Source organism: Cyprinus carpio, chromosome A19 (assembly GCF_018340385.1).
Source record: "Cyprinus carpio isolate SPL01 chromosome A19, ASM1834038v1, whole genome shotgun sequence".
Taxonomy (NCBI): Eukaryota; Metazoa; Chordata; class Actinopteri; order Cypriniformes; family Cyprinidae; genus Cyprinus; species Cyprinus carpio.
Genome location: NC_056590.1, coordinates 11,907,796 through 11,935,287, shown reverse-complemented (window position 1 = coordinate 11,935,287; position 27,492 = coordinate 11,907,796). Strand labels below are relative to the sequence as shown.

Below are 27,492 nucleotides of genomic sequence, written 5' to 3'. Positions count from 1 at the left end.
TTCTCTGGATAATGTTATATTAAGCACCAATACTTCAAATTAGTTATACTTGAAGCCTGCCCTCTGAGAAATCCTGAAAACCTTGTTATAAATTGAAGCAACATCTCCCCCTTTACCTTTTGGACGTGGCTCATGTTTATAACAGTAATCTTGGGGTGTAGACTCATTTAAAATAATGTAATCATCAGGTTTTAGCCAGGTTTCTGTCAAACAGAGTGCATCTAGATTATGATCAGTTATCATATTATTTACAAAAAGTGCTTTCGTAGAAAGGGACCTGATATTCAATAAGCCAAGCTTTATCATTTGTTTATTCGTATTGCATCTGTTTTTTATTTGTTGAACCTCAATTAAATTGTTGATTTTAAATTGGTTTGGACGTTTTTTGCATTTTCTAGCCCGGGGAACAGACACAGTCTCTATGGTGTGATATCTAGGTGAAAGAGTCTCTATGTGCTGAGAATTAACTGACTTCTGTGACTGGAGGCGGCTAGCAGATAGTCGGTTTAGCCAGTCTGTCTGCTTCCTGACCTGGGCCCCAGTTAGTCAAGTACAAACTCTAAGACTATGTGCCATATTTCTAGAAAGAAGAGCGGCACCCCCCCAGGAGGGATGAAGACCATCTCTTTTCAACAGGTCAGGTCTGCCCCAAAAGCTTGTCCAATTGTCTATGAAACCTATGTTATTTTGAGGGCACCACTTAGACATCCAGCCATTGAGTGATGACAATCTGCTATGTATCTCATCACCACGGTAAGCAGGGAGGGGACCAGAGCATATTACAGTGTCTGACAATGTGCTTGCAAATTCACACACCTCTTTAATGTTATTTTTAGTGATCTCCGACTGGCGAAGTCGAACATCATTAGCACCGGCGTGAATAACAATCTTACTGTATTTACGTTTAGCATTAGCCAGCACTTTTAAATATGCTAAGATGTCAGGCGCTCTGGCTCCAGGTAAACATTGGACTATGGTGGCTGGTGTCTCTATATTCACGTTCCGTACAATAGAATCGCCAATAACTAGAGCACTTTCATAAGGTTTCTCAGTGGGTGCTTCACTGAGTGGGGAGAACCTGTTTAATGTTTTGATCGGAACAGAAGAGTGGTGTTTTGACCCGCTACTATGCCGCCTCACAGTCACCCAGTTGCCCTGCTGCAAAGGCCCTGTTACCGGAACCGAACAATGTACAGGACTCCCTGAGCTAGACGCATCCAAAGCCGTATCTAGAGCCCTCACATTCTTACTGTCCTCAATTAAAGTTTGGATGCGTGTCTCTAATTCTGAAATCTGAACGCAACCGCTCGGAAAGAGACTGCGATCGGGACAATGAGACGTGATCCTCAAGTGTCGCCAGTGACATTAAATCGAACAGAGTGCCATCCAGGCCAGGCGAGTCCATCTGTCCTTCGAGAGAACGAGACTAGCAGTATGGTATAAGGTGACCCGATATATATGGAGGTTTCAGGAAGTCAGGTGATTGTTTGTTTGTCTGCTCCCGAACATCTGTTAACCAATTAACTCCATATATTGTCCCAATCGTATGTTTAATGTCTTCATGTATCCAAGCGTTTCTGTTTTTCTTTGAAAACAATGGTTCCCTTTCATAGGTCACTTCAATGCTGCTGTGATGTCACCGTATGGGAACACCTCTTGGTGTGATGAATGTCTGAAGCCCTGTACCATCCCGCCAATCCTATTGGCCAAATAGCGCTTGGCACCGCCTTACTCATGCATAAGCATAGTATACCTGCGTGCCGCGCGCTATTTCGCTCAGATTTCTTTTCCTTCAGGAAAGCAAATTTTCTGTGCCCTAGGAAAGCATCTCGCGTTCTCAACAACACGAGCAGTGTTCAACTCCTCTTCGTGGACGCAATGAGTCACCGAAACGTAAGGAGCGGTGTAACAGGTTTATCACGGGGTGGGGACACTCATGAAAGGTGCGTTGTGTGCCTGGGCCTGCATCATCCGCAGGCGGCACTTAGCGGCCTCTCTACATGTTCTCACTGTGATAGCCTGCGGCTAAAGTTCTGCACTCAAGAGTAGAAATCTTCTCTAAGGTCGCCCCCGCATCCAACCCCCACCATAACGCTTCTGCAGTTGCCGAGGTGCTGCACAAGGCGATGCCTTGGGCGACATGTGCGACCTGGACTAATGTTGTTTTTGGCAGCCTGTTTTAATTTTAATCTTAGTCTAATCTTTGTGTGAAGCTGTCATTTTAGTTTTTATTAGTTTTAGTCACGTTCATACTCTTTTTAGTCTAGTCTAGCTTTAGTCGACGAAAACTGATGACATTTTAGTCTAGTTTTAGTCAACGAAAACTGATGACATTTTAGTCTAGTTTTAGTCAACGAAACTGATGACATTTTAGTCTAGTTTTAGTCAATGAAAATGGTATTTTAGTCTCTTTTTAGTAATTCAATTCTATTTAACCCAGTCAATATAGTACAAGTACCTAGAAGTATAGACGAAACCAAAATTTTCTTTCAGTCAAACCCATTTTAAACAAGGTTATCTTATTATATTATTGTTACCTTATAGACTCAAGAATACATCCATTCCAGACACGGAAGACTCTCTGATTTAAATTTACAACATTTATTTTACCAACCAAACATGTTAGAAGTACACACACATAAATTTAAATAAAATAAATAAAAACAATAAAAAAACGAAATAATAATAATAATAATCTGCTAATTTTTCTCCCAAAGACAAACCTCGGCTGGCCGGCCATCAGACCCTTTCTCAGTATCAAGGCTGATTTATACTCGACGCATCTGCAATTTTGCTTGGGTCATCGAAGTGTTGCTGGATGTTCGCTTTGAGTGCACGCGAACTATTTGCGTGGCAGAGTGCACTGCATTTTTTGTAACTTTCTGCATAGCTCCGCATCCGAACATGCACGAGTTCAGGGCGATTCTAGCTGAACATGCACGTCTGTGTCGGCATTTGGGTGAAACAGAAGCAGTTTAATGTGAAGTTCAAACTCCATCAGGTGCTTTTTGACAGAAAATGCTTTTTTTGGAAAAATTTTTTGCATAGTTTGTCCAAGGCTTCTTATTTGAAGTAAGTTTTATTTTTATTGTATAAAATAGAATTAGAATTTCTTTAGATATTAATTATACACTATTTGCTTAAAGTTGTCTTGTGTTTGATGTGTAATACAGCCAATAGTTTAAGATTTTTTTATGTTTGTACATATAGATATTATTTATTCATCAACTCATTCATCACAAGACTTGTACTGGCCATACCGGCAAATGACTTCTCACCGGTGATTCCCTACGATTTTAGAGGACAATTACTCCTCGTCGCTCCCCTGTCGTTTCAAAGAATAGTACAACGGCGAACGCGACAAGCATAAAAGCTTCGTCCGTTGGGAAAGTACGTTCGCAATCAGCGGAGCCATGCGAAAGTATAATTCCCGCTCAACTTTGTTTGTTGTAATCTTCTAAATAAATAATGCCACGAGTGGGACTTGAGGAAATTACATCGGTCGCGTCTGCGCAGTGAGAAACAGGAAACAGAAATACTGCAAAATAATAATAGTAACGACTAAATAAGATGAAATAAGATTAAAACATTTCGTTTCGTCTCGTTTTGGTCAACGAAAATGAAGAGACATTTTAGCATAGTTTTTATTTTGTCAACGATATGGCATTATACATTTAATTATAGTCATCGTCACATGACCAGCATTTACGTTGCGTCTCGTCTCGTTTTCGTCACATGATAAAGGTTCGTTGACGACGATATTTAGTCAAAATTGGACTATGAGGACAGTGTTGCGCTGGAGTTTTCTCCACTTCACTCGCTCTCCCCCACTCGAGTGCAATAAATCAGCAGAAACTTTGGGCCTTTCCTTTACAAACATGGATCTACGGCCCACCCCGGAGGCCTGCAATGTTATGTCCTTCGGCTGCGGGCTGTATGACGACGATGTTTTGTCCACCATGGCTTCGGACTCAGAGGACGTTCTGGCCGATACATGCAGTTCTCTCCCTCTGAGCGGACAGGAGAAATGCACCTCCCCTTCCTACAGTGAGCAGTTGGATGTGGTTACCCGCGCGGTGGATAAACTAAGGTTGGATTGGGAAGTGGACGCGGCCCAGGCCCAATCTCTAGCTAAGTTGGACGACCGTTTCTTAACTAGTCGTGCACCTGCTCAGCCCGTAAGCCGCTGCCCTTCTTCCCGGACATCCACCAGGAGGTTTCAAGGTCCTGGAAGCAGCCTTATTCAGCGCTCATCACAAACGCTGTGGCTGCGGATTTCGCCACCATTGCTGACATGGCGGACTGCGGTTATGCAACCCTCTCACTTGCAGACCCCAGGCTCTAAAGCAGAGCATGGAGGAAGGGGAATGGAGGTTGCACCCCCAAACAAGCTATATATGGCGAGTGTTTGGAGAGGCAGAAGTGGACTTATTTGTGTCGAGCACAACTATGCATTGCCCACTATGGTTCCCCATATCGCTCCCCTATCACCCCTGGGACTGGTTGCTTTAGCCCACAAATGGCCCAGAACCAGTTTGTATGCTTTTCCTCCAATTTGGCTAATTCCAGCGGTGCTATCCAGAATACAGTTGGACAGAGTGGAACAACTATTGTTGGTAGCTCCATGGTGGCCCACTGAGCCATGGTTTGAAAAAAAAAACAGAACTGATCAGTCTGTTAGCAGGCTCTCCGTGAGATACCCCTCAGACAGGACTTGCTGTCGCAACCATGGGGAATGATCTGGCACCCACGGCCAGATCCATGGAGGCTGTGGGCGTGGCCTTTGAGCGGAGTGAGTTAATATGTCCCAGTCTTTCAGCAGAGGCCACAGAGACTAATTCTAGGACAGTTTCTATGAGACGTTTATATGCCTTCAAATGGAAACAGTTTACTACCTGGTGTAGACCTAGTAATATGGATCCAGCTTACTGCCCCGTCGCTTTTTTTTTTTTTTTTTTTTTGAACAGGGACACTGTAGAATATACCTTAGAAAGGAGAGATGCATTATACCAGGTTGTAGCACTTATGTTAATTTCCACCTGTAGTCCCTGGGCAGGCTAATGACAAATAGATACACATATTAATAATACATTTACCCCCAAAACAGCATTAAATCATTCATTCCTCAGCATTCATTTACAAATACACTCTCACATACACATCAATTACAATACATTATGTAAACATGTTTGTTTTAGAAGAAGCCATTTTTTTGGCCCGATGTGAAAAGTGTTAAAATTTACACATGTGGTCAACTCTATTGGCAACTTGTTCCACTGTCTGATGGCCAGTATTGGAGTTTCTTCAAGACTGTTTTTCAGAGGGAGTAACACCAGCCACTCTTAAAGTATACTTGGCAGCTATATCAGCTAACCACGCATACATAGATGGCATTTCAGTGGGCCGTCATCCCCTGGTCTCTCGATTTATGCAGGGTTCACGACGGCTGCGGCCTTTCTGCCCTGCGCGAGTTCCATCATGGGATCTGTCCATTGTATTATTATAAACTAAAAGCATACTTTCCTATTTTTAGTTTAAAAGAAGTATACTAATAGCACACTTGAATAAACTTCTCATTCCACAAGGGCGGTGGCTTCATCGCAAGCCTTCTTTAGTGGATCTTCTAAATGGATGATATATGTGCTGCGGCAGGATGGTTATCACAGAGCACTTTTGTCAAATTTTACAGCCTGGATTTGAGGATGGCCCATGGTTCCTGGGTTCTTCCGCTTGAGCAGATGCTTTCCTTGGATCCCAGCTATCTATGGTACGTCAGACATGATGGTATAGCGTTCCCATACAGTGACGTCACCGCAGCATTGAAATGACCTATGAAAGTGAACATCTCGGTTACATATGTAACCATGGTTCCCTGAATAGGGAACGAGATGCTGTGGTTCGGGCTGTTCCGTACCTTGATAGCGTTTCCTTAGTATCATTAAATCTGAGCAATAGAGGTGGGCAGATCGATACTAATATCGATAATATCGATACCAACGTTGGTATCGGTATTGATCGATACTTAAGTTTCAGTTTCTCTCTTTTGCGACCTGGCCGTGTTTGTCAAAATGCTGCTGCTGTCACAGAGCAGAGCAAGCTCTCAAGAGTGCTGCTCGTGCTCGACACTGCTCTCCTCCCCCTCTCCTGTGTTGTACCATCACGTGACTCACCACTAGCACTACCACCAGCAGTCAGGCACGCGCGCCGCTCAGCCGCGCATTTCTAACAGCAGTCAGTCAGAGGCGGAGAATGGCAGCAGAGAGAAAGAGGAGCATTTTTTGTTAACATGCTACTTGAAAAGAGAATTTGTTTTTACATTTTTTATATTTGTGAAGTAATCATTTTGTAACTTTATTTATTTAAATAAAACAGAAGTAACCAAAAGTTGTTTCTGAACAAAAGCTTTTGTAGTACTGATTAATAACCCAAAATGCAAATCACAAAAACAAATTAAAAGTTATGAAAATTCATTTAGATTTAGGTTGAAGACGCATCCACCTTAATTATTAAAAAGTATCGGTATTGGTATCGGCGATACTGGCCCTATATTTACTTGGTATTGGATCGATACCAAATCTAGCGGTATCGCACACCTCTACTGAGCAAAATAGTGCACAGCATGCAGGTATACTATGATTATGCATGCGTAAGGCGGTGTCAAGTGCTATTTGGCGAATAGGAAATGGTACAGGGCTTCAGACATTCGTCACACCAAGAGGTGTTCCCATAGAGTGACGTCACCGCAGCATCTCGTTCCCTATTCAGGGAACCGTAGTTACATACATAACCGAGATTTTTCATGATAGCAGGATGCTTTTGTCCATATTAAGAATTTCCTGGTTCAACTTTCTGCGCGAGAGCGCCCTCCGGCTTCGAGTATGAATGAAACACACACTGCATGAGTATTTAGCGCTCATCGATGTTCATCTTGCCTTATTCTGGGTCCGAATAAAATATCAGGTCATGTGCAGACTATCTTGTCTCTTTGAGTTTAACACACACTTGCCCGAAAATGTGTGGGGGACGAATTTACATGATATTAAAAGTGGGGGGAGGGCACGTCCCCTGCGTAATCTACTCCCCCTGGAATTAACCTGAGGGCACGTCCCCCACTTAATCTACGCCCCTGCTACACTGTAAAAGTCTGTAAAAATAAGGCACAATCTACTATGTTAATGTGAAAGAATTTTCCATAATTGTTTTTTACCTCCATTTTAAATTGTGCATTGAAAAGGGTTACAGGGTTACAATGGTCATTGGATAATGGATAATGTCCTGAAAGATTTTCCATTTTTCTTACAGTGTACTAACTGATCAACAATCACAAGTACAAGCTACTAACAAAGTGTGTCTTAAATGAACAATAATTCAATTATCAAATTATTAAATTACTATTATTATTATTTTTAAATTTAACAATTGCAAATAGCAGCTAACTCAATTCATGTGATGTGTGTACTGCTAAGCATGTGTGGTTTCCTCTTTTCCTGTAATTTGGATGGAAAATGTGTGCCATTTTATTCTCTGAGTCACTTATAAAAAGTTGCTAAAAGTTGCCAAACACATTTTTTAAATTGCTAAATTTGTTGCTATGTGCTTTAGGGAAGAAAAAGTTGCTAGGGTAGACTGAAAAGTTGCTAAATTTAGCAACAAAATTGCTAAGTTGGCAACACTGGAAAGTGGTTTCATCTTTTTAAATCATTTAAAAAGAGTCTGTACTGCCACCTAATGCTGAGATACAGTATTACAGAATAAAAATGCATGCCCGAAATATCTGCTCAGAGCCATTGCAAATATGGCCGCAGAGTGAACAGACTTTCATTGAAAGGGACTTTAAGTCCAGAGAATAAAAAAAAAGTTTAGGACATCTTGATCAGAGAAGAGGAACAAAGGTCTATGGCTCTTAGTATGAAGTGAATTACTCTACACTAAATCAAGAGACTTTCTCAGGAAACCCGACCACAGTTTATTGGCTTTGGAGCAAGGAAATGTAGTAGCTGCTAAACGTTGGGTTACATGTTAATACTAAGGGGTCACAGAATCAGACTTGTGAAAACCACTCTTTCCAAATCTAAAACTTATCAAAAGCAAGAATCAGTTACTCACAAACATACATGTTGATTTTATAATTATTTTTAGGTCTTTGCAATAAAAGTTCTTAATTTTGAAGACTACTATTACTGAATGCTTTCTTTTAGGTTTTCTATTAAAAAGTTCTTAATTCGATTATTTTAGAGATAGTCTGGTAGTATGATTGTCAAAAAAGAAAAAAAATCACACTTCACATGGCCTCCCCATAAAAATTACCCATTGAGTAGTATTTCTAAAAAAAGCAAAAATTACATTACAATAAAACTCTTTTAAACATTAGTCATGCCCTACGGTCTGTCTCAAACAATCCCTGCAGGTTTTGGAATTGAATTACAGCTTTCTTCCCCAGTGTCTTCCTGGGGCTACAAAGTGTGGCCTTCTTCCATAAGTGCTCTGCGATAAATCCCTGATATGCTTTGTCTGAAGCGTTGCCTAACATCCAAAACGAACTCTGGTACGGTTAGTTTAAGGTGTGAATATGATCCAATCTCAATCCGACCCAATAGCAGAAAGCACTGCGCCTTTTGAGTTAACAGGCTCCTGTAGATGGAGCTGCCTTATGGGAAAGTGTTGTGTTTGCTACATTTGCTAACTTAGCCATTGAAAAATGAGTCGTGGTTTGACCTGGAGCTCCAAAGAGACACGCTGCCTCATTGACATTTGGGCAGATTCCTACATATCACAGCTACTGGAGAAGGCTGATTTAATTAGCTGACACTTTAATTTAAATGAATTAGCTGACACTTGCGAAAGCCTGCAATCACTTTCCTATGCACACTGTTTTTTTAAGTTTCACTTTCTTTATACCTAATCCATCTTCTGCGCAGTACCATTGTCAGTATGTCATGGTAGGTGCACATAGGAGCATGCTCTCTCCATCAGAACCATCGTGCAGCACTTCTTCGTCTTCGCAAAATCCTTGTTACAACATCATATAGATGACATTGTCTCATATGATGTTCATAAGTGTCTTCATATTGTGTTTGTAGCTGAAAACAGAAAATCAGTAAAATGATAACAGTTGCACTACGGAAAAATCTACATGACTAGCCTGTTTTTGAACTTCCTGCTTTTCTCTGCTTGAGAATTTCTGTCCAATGAATGGATGACCTTGGCACACGTGTACTAATCCCAACAATTACTCCAACAAAAAAAAAAATCGTAGTGTGAAAGCGAACCGCACTTAACAAAAAACATCAACATTGTATTTGGTCTGGACCAAAGCAAGTGAACTAGCGGACTTTCCTGGTGTGAATACACCCTTAATTATTGGACAGCAGTTCCTATACTTCTGTAAAGAGCAGAGCATTTGAATCGTGCTTAGACCACAAAACTGACAGGAACAGCTCCGGTGGAGGACAGTAACTGGATCTACTACAGATGACAGTTTATATCAAAGTCCCTTTAAGGCAGCAGTTCTCAATTCCAGTTCTCGCGCCCCCCTACTCTACACATTTTGTATGTTTCTCTTATGGCTTCAGACGTTTGTTCTATTCAAACTTAAGTGCCCTGTGAAGTGGACATCACAGGATATTTAATTTATATGATTCCAGTTCGAAGCACAATTATATGTTCCATTCAAAATGCATTGAAGTGTGTGAGACGTGAATTTAAATTGTATTTATTTACCAAGGTATATGATGTCACACTTGTCCCCGTGTGATGACATTGCGCAGCGCAAATCCATGAATGAATGTTCTGAAATAGGTAAACTTCAACAGATTTCTACCTTCTCTGGAAATGAACACTGTGTAGGGACCATGTCAATGGGAACACACATAAATATTATTCCACCAGTTACATCAAATATTAGCAGTTCACCCGTCACAAACCTGCCCACATACAGGACTCTGAGCTGGACCAGCCAGTGCACATGCACAGTACTAGCCCACGTTTCAGAAAGCTGACTGTTTCTATAGCAATGGGGACTTTACAGCAGCTGCACTGACTTGCTGATTTTACTGATTAGCGATTGGCTCTTTTATTCAGAAAGTGGGGCTTCCTTTGATAGAGCGCCCATATTGAGCGTTGCATTTTTCCCCATTCAAAACTATACGAGTGACACGTCTTGGGTATTCTATAGTCTTTGTTTATATCTCAGTCTAAGGAACCACACATGAAAACTCCCAACAGTGCTCTTACGCACTGTATAATGTGACATTCAGTACTAGATGTCCAGTACGTTCCGTTCACACAGCATGGCTTCACCGAAAATACGGTTTTGAGTCCTAAAAATTTACTGCTGCAAGTTCGGTTATAGAATGCGGCTGTAAATCCAATAAATAACCAAAATGTGTGTGAATGCAATCGTATTCATATTTTTCCTGTTTTGTCTGCTTACAATGAATATAACTTATATAATTAAATTATTCAACCTATTATTAAATCCAATATTATGATTTATGCGAATATTGTTTTTTGATAATTATTGGAAACCTATATTGGTTTCATTTTTTAATTCAGACAGAATTCCAAAGTTGTTCTGACCTCCATTGAGCACTTGCTCAAATTGTTGTCATCAGGGTAGACCTGCCGGTAAACATAGTATGGTGAACTAAAGATCACTGCCACAATCCAAACTCCCACACTGACCACACGAGCAGCACATAACGTCCGTCGTTCTCTGGTTAACACTGGACGCCAGATGCAGAGCACTCGATCCACACTGATGACAGCCAGAAGAAAAACACTGCAGAACATGTTGGCGTACTTGAAGAAACCACTGAACTTGCAAAAAAGTTTTCAAAAGTCCAGTGGTCATAGAAAAGTTTTTTGATGAGTGAAGGTACAAGGGTAAAGCAGAAGATCAGGTCTGCTACAGGGAGATTGACCAGCCATATATTAGTGACGTTGGGCTTCAGACGCATGCCAGCCACCCAGATGACCAAATAGTCCCCAGTGATGCTGAAGATAATGGTAATGGTGTAGAGGACAATGGTAATATTATCCATAATGGCATCAATGTCCACTGTATAGTGCAATGGAAGAGATGTATTGGAGGCAATTCTGAGAGACAAAAGTTATATATAGTATTTCTGTTTAAATTAAGCATTTTAACTAATTCACAGAATAAATGATTAGCAAGGCCAAAGTCACCGGTTCAATTCTCAGGAAATGCATGTACATATGAAAAGATACCTGTAATTTATAAAATATGTTTAAATAATTCCCAAGAACTACAATACAAGAAGTGAGTAAATATGAGTACAAGAATATGAGCATCTACAAGTTATTCCTTTTATTCACCCAGGACCTTTTCCTTGTATATTTATGGTAATTAAAATGTTATTCAAGGACAATTGACATTATAGTTTAAATATTTATATTTATTGTAAATATAGCTTAAACTAGACATATTGGGCTCTCACATGAAAGAAGCCACCCAGCTTTTACTCAGAGTCTGTTTCAAAATACCTGTCTGAAACTTGCTTTGCATCAGAGTTAGTTGTGGTTCTCCTTTCTTGTTAAAACAGAAAGCAGTAGTACATACCAATAAGAAAAACGCATACGAGGCATGACAATTAAAGGCAGAGATGGGCAATTTAACAGTTTATGTTTGAAAAACCTCATTAAATGTGTATTATAAAAAATACAAAAATGCAACAAAATCATCGCACAGCATAAATTGCATTGGAAAATTATAGTAAAAAAATAAATAAATAATTAACGACTGGATAATGAATTGATATGGGTGTTCTTACCTCAGTGAAAGTTTGCTCAAAGAACTAGTTAGCACAATCAGTGTTTGAAAAAACACCACTGCACAGTATTTTGTGAATGTGTCCAGCAGAGACCGAGTATGAGTGATAGGGCATGTTCAGCATGTAGGCAAAAAAATAAGTGATGGGTTCAATGACATCACTTCCAGCTGTTCTTCTTCTATCTAAACCCTTTTCTCCTGTGAACATGATCATTAAGTGTCTTCTTTACAGATAAAAAGAAGACAAACAGGAAGAGGGAGGAGACAGATGAAAAATACAGAAACATAAATACATAATGTGTTTACTGTATTATGCCTCTGAAGGAATTTAAGGTAAAATTAGCTAAAAATAAATTAATTAATAAATTAAATTAAATTTCTCACCCTCAGGCCATCCAAGTTGTATATGAATTTGTTTCTTCATTGGAACAGATTTGGAGAAATTTAGCATTAAAATCACTTGCTCACCAATGGATCATCTGCATTGAATGGGTGCCGTCAGAATGAGAGTCCAAACAGCTGATAAAAAAAACACACAAAAAAAATTTAATGTGTTTGTATGAAAGAAAAGCATCATTACATTTACATTTACATTTAGTCATTTTGCAGACGCTTTTATCCAAAGCGACTTAGAATTGGGGGATACATAAAGCGATTTTTCTTAAAGAGGCAAACAGACACAGAAAGTGCTTGTAATACCAAGTTTTAGACATTGTTCAAATAAGTACAAGCTAGAAAGAGAAGGAATAAATAAAGAGAAAGCCTTTTTTTTTTTTATATGAAGTCAAGTAGCTTCGAAAGAGATGAATTTTCAGCTGTCACTTTAATATTGTCAGGGATTTCGCATTCCAGTTAGGAGTGGGAAGATCATTCCATCAGCCAGGAATGGTGAATGAGAATGTTCTGGGAAGTGATTTTACGCCTCTCTGCGATGGTACAACGAGGCATTGCTCACTAGTGGATCTCAGACTTCTGGAGGGAATGTAGATTTGTAGTAGTGAGTGGAAGTAGTAGTGAGAGCTGAGCCTGTGGCTGTTCTATATGCAAAAATCAGTGTCTTGAACTTGATGCTAGCCGCAACCAGTAGCAAGTGCAAGGAGATAAAGAGAGGTGTAACATGGGTCTCTTTTGGGCTCATTGAAGACCAGTCGTGCCGCTGCATTCTGAATCATTTGTAGAGGTTTGATTGTGCTTGATGGAAGTCCAGCCAGAAAAGCATTGCAGTAGTCCAGCCTAGAAATGACAAGGGCCTGGACAAGAAGTTGTGCAGCATGCTCCGTTAGAAAGGGCCTGATCTGTCTGATGTTGTGCAATGCAAACCTGCAAGATCATGCAGTCTTTGCATTGTGGTCTTTGAAAGTCAGCTGGTCATCAAAGCTTACACCAAGATTTCTGACCGAAGTTGATGGGGAAATTGTAGAAGAACCTAGCTGGAAGGAGAAATCATACATAATCGTAGAGTTGGAGTGGCAGGGAAGACAAGAAGCTCAGTCTTTGCCAGATTGAGCTGTAGGTGATATTCTTTCATCCATGCCGAGATGTCCACCAGGCAGCCTGAGATCCGTGCAGCTACCGTTGGGTCATCCAGTTGAAATGATGTTCACGTGCCCACTTTTGACGCTTTCGGCTGTGGACAGGGGTCTGCATGGGCACCCTGACTGGTCTGCGGCTATGCAGCCCCATACACAACAAACTGTGATGCACTGTGTATTCTGATACCTTTCCATCAGAACCAGCATTAACTTCCTGAGCAATCTGAGCTACGGTAGCTTGTCGTTTATATCAGACCACACTGACCAGCCTTCACTCCCAAGTGCATACTGATTGTTGTAATTGGTTGAATGCTGTTTGTGTTTATATTTAATACTTATTAACATTCACTAAAATCTATATGTTATGGCATTGGAACCATTAATATCAGGTCACTGAAAAACGATTGTGATGTTTTGTTGTTAAGCATTTGTCAAGCATTTGTTAAGCATTTGTTAAGCTCGTCGCCCAAGCCAGGCCCCCGGGCAACGACCTCTCCCCCTCCGCCGCCTCCAGTCTTCGAGATCTCCACCCAGAGCTTCTTTGCTCCCCTCTGTGAGACGGAACGCGACGCTGTGATCGTTGGAGACTCCATCGTCCGACACGTCCGTGCTACGTTAGCCGAAGGTAAAGTGCACACTCACTGTTTCACTGGTGATCTTATCCTCGATGTTTCTGCACAGATACCTGTGCAGATACCTGCTTCACACTGGGGTTAACAACACCACGCTGCGGCAGACAGAGACACTGAAGAGGGACTTCAGGAACCTGATCACTCCCCACATATCGACGAGGACACAAAAGGTTCAGTAGACTTTTTGCTTTAAATGAATGGTTATTGTCATGGTGTAAAGAACAGAAACTGCTCTTTGTTAATTGGAATCTTTTCTGGGAGCGTCCTAGGCTTTTTCGCACTGATGACCAGCACCCCAGCAGAGTCGGAGCAGAACTCCTGTCGGACAACATCTCCAGGACTCTACGCTCCATATGACTAGTAAGCCAATTCTCAAATAACTGCTATGATGGATTTTGTTCTACCCGCTTAAATGATAGAGGTACTGGTGCTGACCAATCTTTTAAGACTGTGTCTGTTCCCCGAATAGTGAGGTCAAAATATAAATTTAATGTAGGATCTAGAAAAAAATCTTATTGTGATTAAACCAGAAAAATGTCAAATAAATGAACAAAAACTATTTTTAAAGTTTGGGCTCATAAACATTAGATCACTCACACCCAAAGCAGTTATTGTAAATGAAATGATCACAGATAATAGTTTTGATGTACTCTGCTTAACTGAAACCTGGCTAAAACCAAATGAGTTATATTGGTCTAAATGAGTCTACTCCACCAAACTACTGTTATAAGCATGAGCCCCGTCAGACTGGTCATGGGGGAGGTGTTGCAACAATATATAGTGATATTATCATTGTTACCCAGAAAACAGGATACAGGTTTAAATCATTCGAAATGCTTCTGCTTAATGTTACACTGTCAGATATGCAAAAGAAATCTATCGTATCTCTTTCTCTGGCTACTGTGTATAGACCACCAGGGCCGTATACAGAATTCCTAAAAGAATTTGCAGATTTCCTCTCAGACCTATTGGTTACTGTTGATAAAGCGCTAATTGATTTTAACATTCACGTTGATAATACAAATGATGCATTAGGACTTGCGTTTACTGACATACTGTATTAAACTGTTTTGGAGTCAAGCAAATTGTCACCGGGCCCAATCGTCGTTTTAATCATACGCTGGATGTGATTATATTGCATGGAATCGATTTTACTGATATAGATATCGTACCTCAAAGTGACGATGTTACTGACCATTTCCTTGTATTGTGCATTCTGTTCTGTGTATTACTGATGTTAACTATATGGCTCTGCATTATCGTCCGGGCAGAACTATTGTTCCAGCCACCAAAGACAGATTCGCAAATAACCTGTCTGATTTATCTCAACTGCACTGTGTCCCCATAAATACACATGAACTAGACAAAATGACTGGCAACATGGGCACTATCTTCTCTAATACAATAGAAGCTGTTGCCCCCATCAAATTGAAAAAGGTTAGATGAAAAGTACTGTGCCATGGTATAACAGTAATACCCACTCTCTCAAGAAAGAAACTTGTAGTCTTGAGCGCAAATGGAGAAAAACTTCTGAAAAAAAGTTTTTAGAATTGCGTGGAAAAACAGTATGTCCAGCTATAGACAGGCTCTAAAAACTGCCAGGGCCGAACATACAGTATGCACAAACTCATAGAAAATAACCAAAGCAATCCAATGTTTTTATTTGGCACAGTAGCTAGATTAACAAATAACCAGACGCCACCCAATCTAAATATTCCCTCACAGTTAAATAGTAATGACTTTATGAATTTCTTCACTGATAAAATAGATAACATCAGAAATACAATAACAAATGTAGATTCTACAGCATCCAATACTTCAGTTTCATCCATCGCACCCAAAGATAAACTGCAGTGCTTTACAACTATAGGACAGGAAGAGCTAAATAAACTTATCACTGCATCTAAACCAACAGCGTATTTATTAGATCCTGTACCAACTAAATTACTGAAAGAGTTGTTACATGTAGCAGAAGAACCGCTTCTCAATATTATTAACTCGTCGTTATCTTTAGGTCACGTCCCAAAACCATTCAAGCTGGTGGTTATTAAGCCTCTTATTAAGAAACCACAACTAGATCCTAGTGAACTGGCAAATTAAAGACCCATTTCAAATCTTCCATTTATGTCTAAAATTTTAGAAAAAGTTGTGTCTGCTCAATTGTGCTCCTTCCTGCAAAAAAAAAAAAAATGTTCGACACCATAGATCACGACATACTCATAGATTGATTACAAAACTATACAGATATTCAAGGAAAGGCTTTAAGATGGTTTAGATCCTACCTGTCCAATCGCTACCACTTTTTTTTATTTAAATCATCTCATTTATCACCAGTAAAATATGGAGTGCCACAAGGATCTGTCCTAGGTCCTCTGCTATTTTCAATATACATGTTGCCCCTCGGTAATATTGTTAGAAAATACAGCAATACATACAACTATAATACCAACAAAAATTTGATTTATAGTACAGACCAAAAGTTTGGAAACATTACTATTTTTAATGTTTTTGAAAGAAGTCTCTTCTGCTCATCAAGCCTGCATTTATTTTATCAAAAATACAGAAAAAAACAGTAATATTGTGAAATATTATTACAACTTAAAATAATAGTTTTCTATTTGAATATACTTTAAAAAAATAATTTATTCCTGTGATGCAAAGCTGAATTTTCAGCATCATTACTCCAGCCTTCAGTGTCACATGTAACATCCAGTCTATCACAGGATCATTTAGAAATCATTCTAATATTCTGATTTATTATGAGTGTTGGAAACAGTTCTGCTGTCTAATATATTTGATGAATAAAAGGTTAAAAAGAACTGCATTTATTCAAAATAAAAAAAGAAATTCTAATAATATATATTCTAATAATATATTTTCTTTACTATCACTTTTTATCAATTTAACACATCCTTGCTGAATAAAAGTATTGATTTTATTTAAAAAAAAGAAAGAAAAAAAATTACTGACCCCAAATTACTGACCAGTAGTGTATATTGTTATTACAAAATATTTATATTTTAAAAACATAGCTTCTTTTCTTTTTTTTTTTTACTTTTTATTCATCAAAGTATCCTAAAAAAAGTATCACATGTTCTGAAAAAATATTAAGCAGCAAAACTGTTTCCAACTTTGATAATGAATCATCATATTAAAATGATTTCTAAAAGATCATGTGATAATGATCCAAAAAATTTAGCTTTGCATCACAGAAATAAATGATAATTTAAAGTATAATAAATTTAAAAACAATTATTTTAAATTGTAATAATATATCACAATATTACATTTTTTTCTGTATTTTTGATCAAATAAATGCAGGCTTGATGAGCAGAAGAAACTTCTTTCAAAAACATTAAAAATAGTAATGTTTCCAAACTTTTGGTCTGTACTGTATATCTTAACAAGACCAGATGAAATTTCTAAATTATCTAAGCTAACAGAGTGTGTTAAAATGTAAAAGATTGGATGACCAATAATTTTCTCCTATTAAATTCGGATAAGACAGAGATATTACTTATTGGACCAAAAAACAGTACACAGAATCTTGTAGATTACAATTTTCAACTAGACTGATGTACTGTTACTTCCTCTACAGTCAAAAATCTGGGTGTTATATTAGACAGCAACTTGTCTTTTGAAAATCATATTTCCCATGTTACAAAAACAGCATTCTTCCTTCTTAGAAACATTGCCAAGCTATGAAACGTTACCTGTTTCTGATGCAGAAAAGCTAGTTCATGCATTCATGACCTCTAGACTGGACTATTGTAATGCACTGCTAGGTGGTAGTCCTGCATCTTCAGTAAACAAGCTACAGGTAGTCCAAAATGCAGCGGCTAGAGTCCTTACCAGGTCAAGAAAATATGATCATATTACCCCAATCTTACAGTCTCTGCACTGGCTACCTATTAAGTTCCGTATCAGTTACAAAATATTATTACTTACTTATAAGGCCCTTAATGGTTTACCTCCTGCATACCTTTTACTAGTCTTCTACCACGCTACAACCCATCACGCTCCCTAAGGTCACAAAACGCTGGACTTTTGATAGTACCTAGGATAGCAAAGTCCACTAAAGGAGGTATAGGTTTTTTGCACCCAAACTCTGGAATAGCCTCCCTGATAATGTACGGGGTCCAGAAACACTCTCTCTGTTTAAATCTAGATTAAAAACACATCTCTTTTGCCAAGCATTCAAATAATGCATCTCATAATTTTGGACTGCAGTTATATCTGATCAGATGTGCATTATTATTCTTTAGACTGGGTTAAACTAATTAATTTTACTTGGTTGGAACAACAGCAATGCTAATTATGTCTCTATTTGTTTCTCTGTTTTGTAACTAGGATTTACACAAGCTTCAGTCTGGATCCAGAACACCTGAGAAGAGATGATGCCAACCCCTCAGAGGACCTCAGATGATGCTTATCCTGAAACAACATACAGAACTACCAAATTTTGCTATAAGTTTGATTGCATCATATAATAATTGCTGTTAATAGTGTTTAATAGTGTTTGATTTTTCTGCCATACGCACATAAACTGACAGTCACCACTGATAAGCTACTACTAAATATTTGTAGAAACTTAATTTTCTGTGAAGTTGCTTTGCAATGATTTGCATCGTAAAAAGTGCTATAAAAATATACTTGAATTGAATTTGTTTTTGGTGAAAGTGGTTTCCATAGACCATGGGTAGGCAACGTCGATCCTGGAGTGCCGATGTCGTGCAGAGTTTAGCTCCAACCCTGAAAAAAAAGACATTGAATAGCTAAACTGTGCAGGACAGTGGCACTCCATGACCTACGTTGCCTATCCCTGCCATAGACTGTATGGGTGGTTTCATCTTTTTAACTCATTTAAAAAGAGTCTGTGCTGCCACCTAATGTTGAGATACAGTATTACAGAACAAAAAAAAGGTCTGACAATCAGAAAAATGTGGAAGATAATAGATAGTTAAATGGTTTAAGGACAAAATAAATTTATTTTCGCAATGTGAAATAATAACGTAAATGAAAAAAAAAGTCAAATTAAGCTATGATATCCTGAAAGTTAAGACTAGTAATACAATAATAATAATAATAATAAAGGAAATTGTTTTATTACAGTGAAGCTTGAAAATTTGTTTGAAAAATTGATGTCCTTACAGTTTAAGCTCAATGTCAAGAAAATATGGGTACAAAAAAAACTATTCAAAAAGAAAACAAAAAAATGCATTTGATATGTTGAAGTAAAAGTACAGCAACAAGATTATAAGCAGGAAAGCATATGTATATGGTGTATAGAAAATGTGCTGTGTTTACATGTGAATACTTAACTGTACATTACACAACTCTATGGAATACTTGATTCTACTTGAATCAATTACTATCTTTAAAGGCCGTCAAAATGAGCCAGAAATCTCCACATCATTAGCACTTACATACCAGACCTTCCAGTTTTATTCCTATCTATATTCTGAAGTTTTTTTTACAGGGGGTTTGTTTGTATATCATTCACCTGATTTAAATATTTTATTTGACAGTATTTTCTGATTTGTAGAGTAACAAAAAAAGAAGAAGATATATACAATATCCCCAATGTAAAAACATATAAATCTAACCTATCAACAAAAAGAAAAAACAATTCTGAACCTAACTTTATCTAATGTTCAGATTTCTGTTATATAAAAATGTATGCAAACTTACACATACCTGATTAGATCATTTTCATACTTCAACATAACTTTTGAGAAAACTTGTAATGCAAAACTGTGCAAATACATGTAGCCTACTGTGTTTATCAACTGAGAAAGTGTGGTGATATCCATAGTAGTTTTTTACGCTGTTCACCTGTGGTGTCTTGCCTTAAAAGGCCTCAGACTGAACACCAGATTAGGTATATTTATATAAAATCCCTTTTAAATCACATTTGACCTTTAAAAGAAGAAATGTATTTTGTAATAGTTTTCTCTTTTTTTTTACTTAACTGCTGATGAAACTCCAGTGTTTCCAGTGTTCCTCTTTTATTTCATTTGTTAAGTTGTGAAGTGAACTTCTGACAGCTCCACATCAGGTAAAACTTTTTTGTTATTTATGATTATAAACCAAATATTCAGTAGTCTAGTATTAATAATTTCATTATTTTTTTATATTCCGTGTTCCTCTACAATCTATGTGTGCTACATGTCTACACAAATGCTTATGCATTTAAGTATGTGCGTCTTTTTTCTGTACATTAAAAAAAATATTTTGCAGTTATATAGTAGCAATTGATTATTAGCCAAAACAATGCCAAAATGCCAACAGAGGATATAACATCCTACAAAGTCACATCTGTTTACTTGACTATAAGTGATCCTTTATTTTATCCAGATCTCAGCAGTATGAGTGGACTCAAAGTCCTGGTTGTCATAATCTGGATGTTCAGAGGTGAGAGACTTGCTTTTGTTGATCTGTTAGGTTTGAAATATCAGTTCTAAATTAATCCATGAACAAATACTGAATATATGAGTTTCTCGAGTGTTATGAGGAATGTAGAATGTGCCCTTTGTGTTTTGATGTATGCAGGTGCTGCCAGCGACAAATGGGAAATTAAGATGCCTAAGAAAATAGATGCGATAAGTGGCTTCTGTGTTCAAATTCCATGTCAGTTTGAGATCCCCGAGTCATTCAAACAGTACCTAAACAAATCGGTAGAGGCAATTTGGAAAAAAACAAGCATTGATGGGCCAAACGTGCTTAGCTCAGAAAAAACAGTGTCTCTTCTAAAAGGAAATGTGATTGGCAACATCTTAGATAAAAATTGCACCACTGTGTTTCACAACTTTCCTGATGGATTCAGTGAAACATTTTTCTTCAGACTTCAGGGTCCTGAACCTCTCATGTACACATTTCAGCAAGGAGTAAACATCACAGTCCATAAAGGTTGGAATACTTATTTTCAAAATATACAAAATATACAAATCATGGGAACTATATTTATATTTGCATCTATATATTTTCAGTAAGTTGTAGTTACTTTTACATGTATTTTGGCTATACTGTATGTTGTGATGTTGTGGTCAAGTATACATATACCTTGCAGAATATGCAAAATATGAATTATTTTACCAAAATAAGAGGGATCAAAATGCATGTTATTTTATATTTAGTACTGTCCTGAATAACATATTTTACATAAAAGATGTTCAGGTTCAAACATGATGCAATTTTTCTTATTTTGTTTAAATATATATATAAAAAAAAATAAAAAATTCACTTAGTACTGATCTTCAGAAGCTACAGGACATGCTTACATGTTTCCTAAGAGGAAAAAAATAATTGTCAGTGTGAAAAGACTGTGCAGTGTGAACATCATGCAGTCACAGGTTCCATTAACCAAAAGAAATATATATATATAGAGAGAGAGAGAGAGAGAGAGAGAGAGAGAGAGAGAGGTACATGTATAAGGGTAAATGATGGGAAAAATATAGGTAAATGTATACATACATTTTTAAATATATGTATTTCAAAATATATTGCAGAAAATATTTTGTATTTACCCAAAATTTTAAGATCGGAAATGTATTTTTATGACCCTTGAAGTACATTTTGCATTTATTTATTGCTGTATGGGTCTGGGGGACACACTAATGCAATGTTTACTCTCTTCTCAATTATAAGATGTTCCCCCGCCTATCTTGAGCTCATATGTTCAGGGGATGGAAGTTCTAGAGGGCACCAGGTTAACACTGACCTGCTCCACTGTGATCGCATGTCCCTCAATCCAACCTTGGATGCAGTGGAACCCACAGCTAGGAGAACAGCTCACACCAGCCCTACAGGTGGAATGTAGCATGAGGCAAATCGTGATGTTTGTAAACTACACAGTTCTGTATCCTGAAATGTAATAAAATCCTTGTATTTTTCTTAAGGAGGATGAATTTGGACAGACACTGTTGGCCTCATCTCAGATGTTCAATGCGATTCCTCTAATTGACCACCTGAATATCTCCTGCTCTGTTTTGTACTCTCAGGGTGCCAAAAGACCAGCTGAAACCAGCGTTACCTTAAGAGTGTTGTGTATGTGAAACAGAGAAAGAAAGCAATCATAAAGCATAAAATCAATTTCTATTTATGAGTGAATATTATAATACAAGTACTCTGCTGTATTACTCACAAACAAAAATGCATTCTGTTTTTAACATTTTGACAAATGATGGGGTCCAAAAGTACATACAGTAAGCTACAGCTTTTTGTATTCATTTTATTTAATTCAATTCAATTTAATAAAAATAATACCAGAATAGCAATTTGAATGAAAAGTTTAATTTAAAAGTTACCATGCATTTCGTAATGTCTTTACTTTTTGTGTTTGTGTAAAACCTGATAATGATATTCAGCATGATTCGAGAATGATCCAAAGAAAATCTGCTGGACTTTTGGACCCCATTGTATGAAAGTGTCTAAGCAAGTATTGTGTACCATTAAAGGAAACTTGTCAAACTTCTCTTTCAGATGCTCCCAGAAACACCATAGCCCTGGTCAGTCCATCGGATCCAGTGTCTGAAGGCAGTGTGGTGGTGCTGAGCTGTCATAGTGATGCCAACCCTGCAGTTCAGCGCTATGAGTGGTACAAAGACAGTGGAATTGGAAAGCTAGAGTTACAGAATCAAGGACAGACTCTAACATTGATAGCCAGAAGTACCGTTCAGGGTCTGTATGTCTGCAAGGTCTACAACAACTACGGGACCGACCAATCAAGGCCTGTCGCTGTGGGCATAAATAGTAAATATCTTTTTGTTAGCAGAAACTTTAATACATTAACTTTACACTTTTTTTCAGTAGGCTAGCTCTTTTCAACAAGAAACTTTTTTTCAGTGAGTAGTAGTGTAGCGTGATAAAACTGAGCGATCTGAAGTATTAATTAAATATACTTAACTTATACTCAGCTTAGCTCTTATACTTAGCTTAGCTCATATACTAAGTACTTAAAGGGTTACTCCATCCCAAAATGAAAATTTTGTCATTAATTACTTACCCCCATGTCGTTCCAAACCTGTAAAAGCTTTGTTCGTATTCGGAACACAATTTAAGATATTTTGGATGAAAACAGGGAGGTTTGAGACTGTCCCATAGACTGCCAAGTAAATAACAGTGTCAAGGTCCAGGAAAGTATGAAAAGCATCGTCAGAATAGTTCATCTCCCATCAGTGATTCAACCGTAACGTTATGAAGCGACGAGAATACTTTTTGTACACAAAGAAAACAAAAATAATGACTTTATTCAACAATTCCTCTCCTCTGTGTCTCTCCAAATCAGCGTAGCACCATTTTGGCAATTCTGAGCAGTACGCAAATGGCGTACGCGCTTATGTGTCAGCCACGCTGCGCCGACGCGCTGTTATCTTTCAAACCAAAGCATAAATACACGTATAAACGTATCCTTGTGGCATGGCTGACACAGAAGAGCGTAAGTCGCCTGCGTACAGCTCAGAATTGCCAAAATGGTGCTACGCTGATTTGGAGAGACACAGAGGAGAGGAATTGTTGAATAAAGTTGTTATTTTTGTTTTCTTTGTGTACAAAAAGTATTTTTGTCGCTTCATAACGTTACGGTTGAATCACTGATGGCGGATGGACTATTCTGACGATGCTTCTCATACTTTCCTGGACCTGGACACTGTTATTTATTTGGCAGTCTATGGGAAAGTCTCAAGCCTCCCTGTTTTCATCCAAAATATCTTAAATTGTGTTCCTAAGACGAACAAAGTTTTTACGGGTTTGGAATGACATGGGGGTAAGTAATTAATGACAAAATTTTCATTTTGGGATGGAGTATTCCTTTAAGTATATAATTAAATATACTTAGCCATGCTTCTCTTTCTCGTTTGAAGCACGGGAAGTCCAGTTCATTTAAGCTATTAAAAATGATTTACAATGATTCATTTGAGTCCTTGCAAAGATTGTAGCGTCTTCCATCTTCTTCTATATATATATATATATATATATATATATATATATTTTTTTTTTTTTTTTTTTTTTTTTCAGGAGCTTACTGTATGTTTTCTTTTCATCATCTTGGACATCTTTATGTGTCATTGACCCATAATCACTTTGGTCCAGTGATTTAATCTATGCTTGACTAATGATGAAGGTGATTCATGGCAGACAGACTCTTTGGAAAAATTGGTGGCTGTGTTGATGTGGCTGCATAGGGGCAGTAACTGGACATACCGTCAGTTCCTGGCGTAAACAAGCTATTAAATCAGAAAGTACTTCAAAACCACATCAAAATACATTCGTTAGAGTATCAGTGGGCAATTAGTTGATGTGTAAACTCGCTAAGCTTCTGAATGTTCATTCTCAGACCATTGTAACTGCAATGTGGAAGCCAATGTGTTTTATGTGAACTTGAGTTATGTACTGTATCTTCTTGGGTGTTCTGGTATGCAAGTAAATTTCATAATATGTATCATAATATAGTGACATAAAATGAGCTACAGCCTTTTCCTTCTGTTTCTGTCTGATTCAGGTTGCCAGTGCTCCATTGCATTGTACATTATATGTGGACTTCTGACTTTTTTCTTAATTCTTATTACTGCAGTGGATTTGGTCAAATACAAAAGGTGGGTTTTGAGAAGTGATTACAAACAACAAGATGTTTGGCATTCATAATGTGGAGTTCATCCTGTTTTTATACGTAATTCAGTGTAAGAAGATCAGCTGCAATGTACAGACATTTATTTCCTTCAGACATAATGCTTTAATTGCTACTTAATTTATATGCCTATTATAATTATTATTTTTTCTTCTTTTTTCAGCCTGTTAAAAAGACTTCAGGTAAGTGTGACACCAGCATAAATCATATAAGCAGATAACTGATAAATCAAGCATTCTGTGTTAGTTCAGACAGGCTTTGTTGTCAAGCTCCGCTATATCAGCTGATTGGAAAATTCAAACCCAGCCCCTATCAGCTGATCCAATTCCTATCCACTCTTAAACAGGGCGCCTTACTTAAATGCAGCTTTGGTCAGCTTGCTTTGCTCCTTCCTTGCATGCTGTTCTCTGGGAATTTTTGTGCTGCTCTCCTATTCTTAAAATGGGAGGGTTGCCCCTAAATCTGCTGCCATTTGCTTGTCTTAGCCTTCATGGAGCTCATGTAAAGGACAGGAAATTTAGAACAGAGCCATACCGCCAAATGTAACTTTGCAATCATGCCAATAAAGTTGAAGTTAAAGGTTTGTCTAAGGTTTTCTCTTTGACTTAAGAGGTCCTGACTAAAACAGAATATCATAGCACAAACTTTGCTTTCAAGCAAATTCGTAGAGAACAAACTGGGGTGTGCAAGATTTATTATCAAAAATAATATATAGAAAAAACACAATATTTCACATTCAAAAATTCTCACATTTATATTTCTCTTTTACACTTATACGCCTTAACAACTTCTACGACCAACCACCAACTACGACACCCTCCACAGGACCAGTGACTCTGTGTACAATGTAATACAGGTCAGTGTTCTCATATACATTTTTGCTCTGTTCATATTACATATTAAGTCAATATGTAGAAATACATTTCCAAAAGTTTAGTATTAAAGGTTGTTTTGTTAAAATACACACAAAGAAAAACAACATTCTTCTATTTGAACTTGCTTGTGCATCTTGGCATGCAAGTGAACTTTGAAAGATGCACTGAACACAGTTGTATTTCTTTTCCATGTAAGTTGTATTTAGATACTATGGGGCTTTTTCCATGACATAATTCAATCAACTATAAATCAACTGGCTGAGTGGTAATCAATTTCCTGAGACAGGAAGTAGATAATAATTATTTCTCAGAAAACAGGAGTTGTGCAAGCATATTAAACTCTGATAGGCTGATCACTGCTCTGCTGACGTGCTGCATGTGCAAAAAAAAATTGCATTGGAGTGTGTTCTTGCAAGATAGAGGGGGGAAATTTGTCCTGATTTCACACGAATTGTGATGACACAATGCCAAAATATCATAATTTGTCACATCCTGATGTTATTTTAACTTTTGCACTCAAATATGTACAAAAATGTCCTTGCAACGAACATAAATTTTCTTTTTTGTATCTTTTTTTGTACAATATCTTTTTTGTGTGTGGGGGGGTGGGGGGCATATTTAAATGCATATTTGCATTTGTATTGCATATTATTAAAAATGTATACCAGTGTTTTATAATGAGTGATGTGTGTATATGATGTATTCTCTTTGCTGCAGACAAAGGACAGCAGAACTGAAGATGACTATGAAAACAGAAACTTTGGGAAACCCAAGTAGGAGTTGTGGCCTAGAATCTAGCTAAATACAAAATACTGTGGTGCTCAGGTTGAAGACGTGTTTCCAATCTCTCCTGAGGCCTGCTTGTCTTAAGCCATTTTCCCCTGTTTTTTTTTTTTTTTTTTTTTTTTTTGTTGTTGTTGTTTGTTTTGTTTGTTTTATATCTCTAAATGACAATAGTCCAAATAATTAATCATATCTAAATGACAGAACTGGTATCATATGAATTGCGGGGTCAGTAAGATTTCTCTCTCTCTCTCTCTCTCTCTCTCTCTCTCTCTGGGAAATTAATTCTTTTATTCAGCTAGGATGCAGTACATTGTTCAAAAGCGACAAGTACATTTACAATGTTACAAAAGATTTCTATTTCAAATAAATGTTGTTCTTTAAAAAAAACTGTTTTCAACACTGATAATAATTGATAATTTTAATAAACAAAATAATTTTAACAACAAAAAAATAATAAGAAATATTACTTCAGCACCAAATCAGCATATTAGAATGCTTTCAGTAAAAAATCTGAAGACTGGCATAATGACTCCTGAAAATTTGCTTTGTTATCACAGGAATAAATTTTATAATTAATTATTTAATAATATTATACAGTAATATTATTTCACAATATTTTGCTGTTTTACTGTAATTTTGATCAAATAAATGCACCATTAGCATGAGACTTCTTTCAAAAACATTTAAAAATCTTGCAGACCCCTAAACCTTTTAACAATAGTGTATAATATCCACACAAGCTTTTCATCTATACATGTTAAATCATATAAATAGAATTATATATTAAATATTATATTTTATATATATATACAGACATTGGGTTACAAAATTTCCTGGTTTAGTACAGAAGCATCTATCTTCTTCTTTCGCCACGACAATAATAAGTAACTTGTATTTGTGTATCAAATATGTTTGTGTTTTTTACTTGGGTTGAAGATATGTGATATGTGATATGTGATCTACTCATAAATACTTTGAAAAAAAAATGAATGAATAAATATTTTTCCTCTCACTTTTAGTCACTCCTTTAATCACTCTCCCATTCACATTCTGTTCAGTCATTGGCAAACGGATCAGAGGTGTGACGAAAACAGAAGTCACACTCCCCTCCCCTGTCAGCTCTTTGATGATGTCAGTGTGTTTGTGCATCACAGGAAAGTTATTATTTTACAGACAGTGATGGGCGAATTGCACTTAAGAGGTCGTCTTTGTATATTTCCATCTACTAGACTCATAATTTGAAACAGATGAT

At 37.4% G+C, this 27,492-nt stretch overlaps 1 protein-coding gene, 1 long non-coding RNA gene and 1 pseudogene across 2 annotated transcripts; 2 read left to right on the top strand and 1 right to left on the bottom strand.

The window, feature by feature from the left end:
• Positions 1 to 10,545: 10,545 nt before the first annotated feature.
• LOC122148845 lies at positions 10,546 to 14,106 on the bottom strand (annotated as a pseudogene).
• A 5,860-nt stretch (positions 14,107 to 19,966) lies between these two features.
• Positions 19,967 to 25,234, top strand: si:ch211-171h4.5 (Schwann cell myelin protein). Its single transcript, XM_042776483.1, has 8 exons — positions 19,967 to 20,013; positions 20,313 to 20,369; positions 20,508 to 20,864; positions 21,603 to 21,763; positions 21,854 to 22,001; positions 22,437 to 22,706; positions 24,454 to 24,547; positions 24,743 to 25,234. The coding sequence occupies exons 2-8, from the start codon at positions 20,324 to 20,326 to the stop codon at positions 24,780 to 24,782; spliced, it is 1,116 nt and encodes a 371-aa protein (XP_042632417.1). The 5' UTR covers positions 19,967 to 20,013; positions 20,313 to 20,323; the 3' UTR covers positions 24,783 to 25,234.
• Positions 25,235 to 25,372: 138 nt separating this feature from the next.
• On the top strand, positions 25,373 to 27,252 carry LOC122148809. The gene is made up of 2 exons (XR_006162628.1): positions 25,373 to 25,435; positions 26,172 to 27,252. It is a non-coding gene; the product is annotated as an uncharacterized LOC122148809 (long non-coding RNA).
• Positions 27,253 to 27,492: the final 240 nt, after the last annotated feature.

Coding starts and splice junctions, on each gene's coding strand:
- si:ch211-171h4.5 (XM_042776483.1), top strand. CDS start 20,324: ATGAGTGGACTCAAAGTCCTGGTTGTCATAATCTGGATGTTCAGAG. Junction 20,865..21,602: donor AAACATCACAGTCCATAAAG/GTTGGAATACTT, acceptor CTCAATTATAAG/ATGTTCCCCCGCCTATCTTG. Junction 22,002..22,436: donor CGTTACCTTAAGAGTGTTGT/GTATGTGAAACA, acceptor CTTCTCTTTCAG/ATGCTCCCAGAAACACCATA.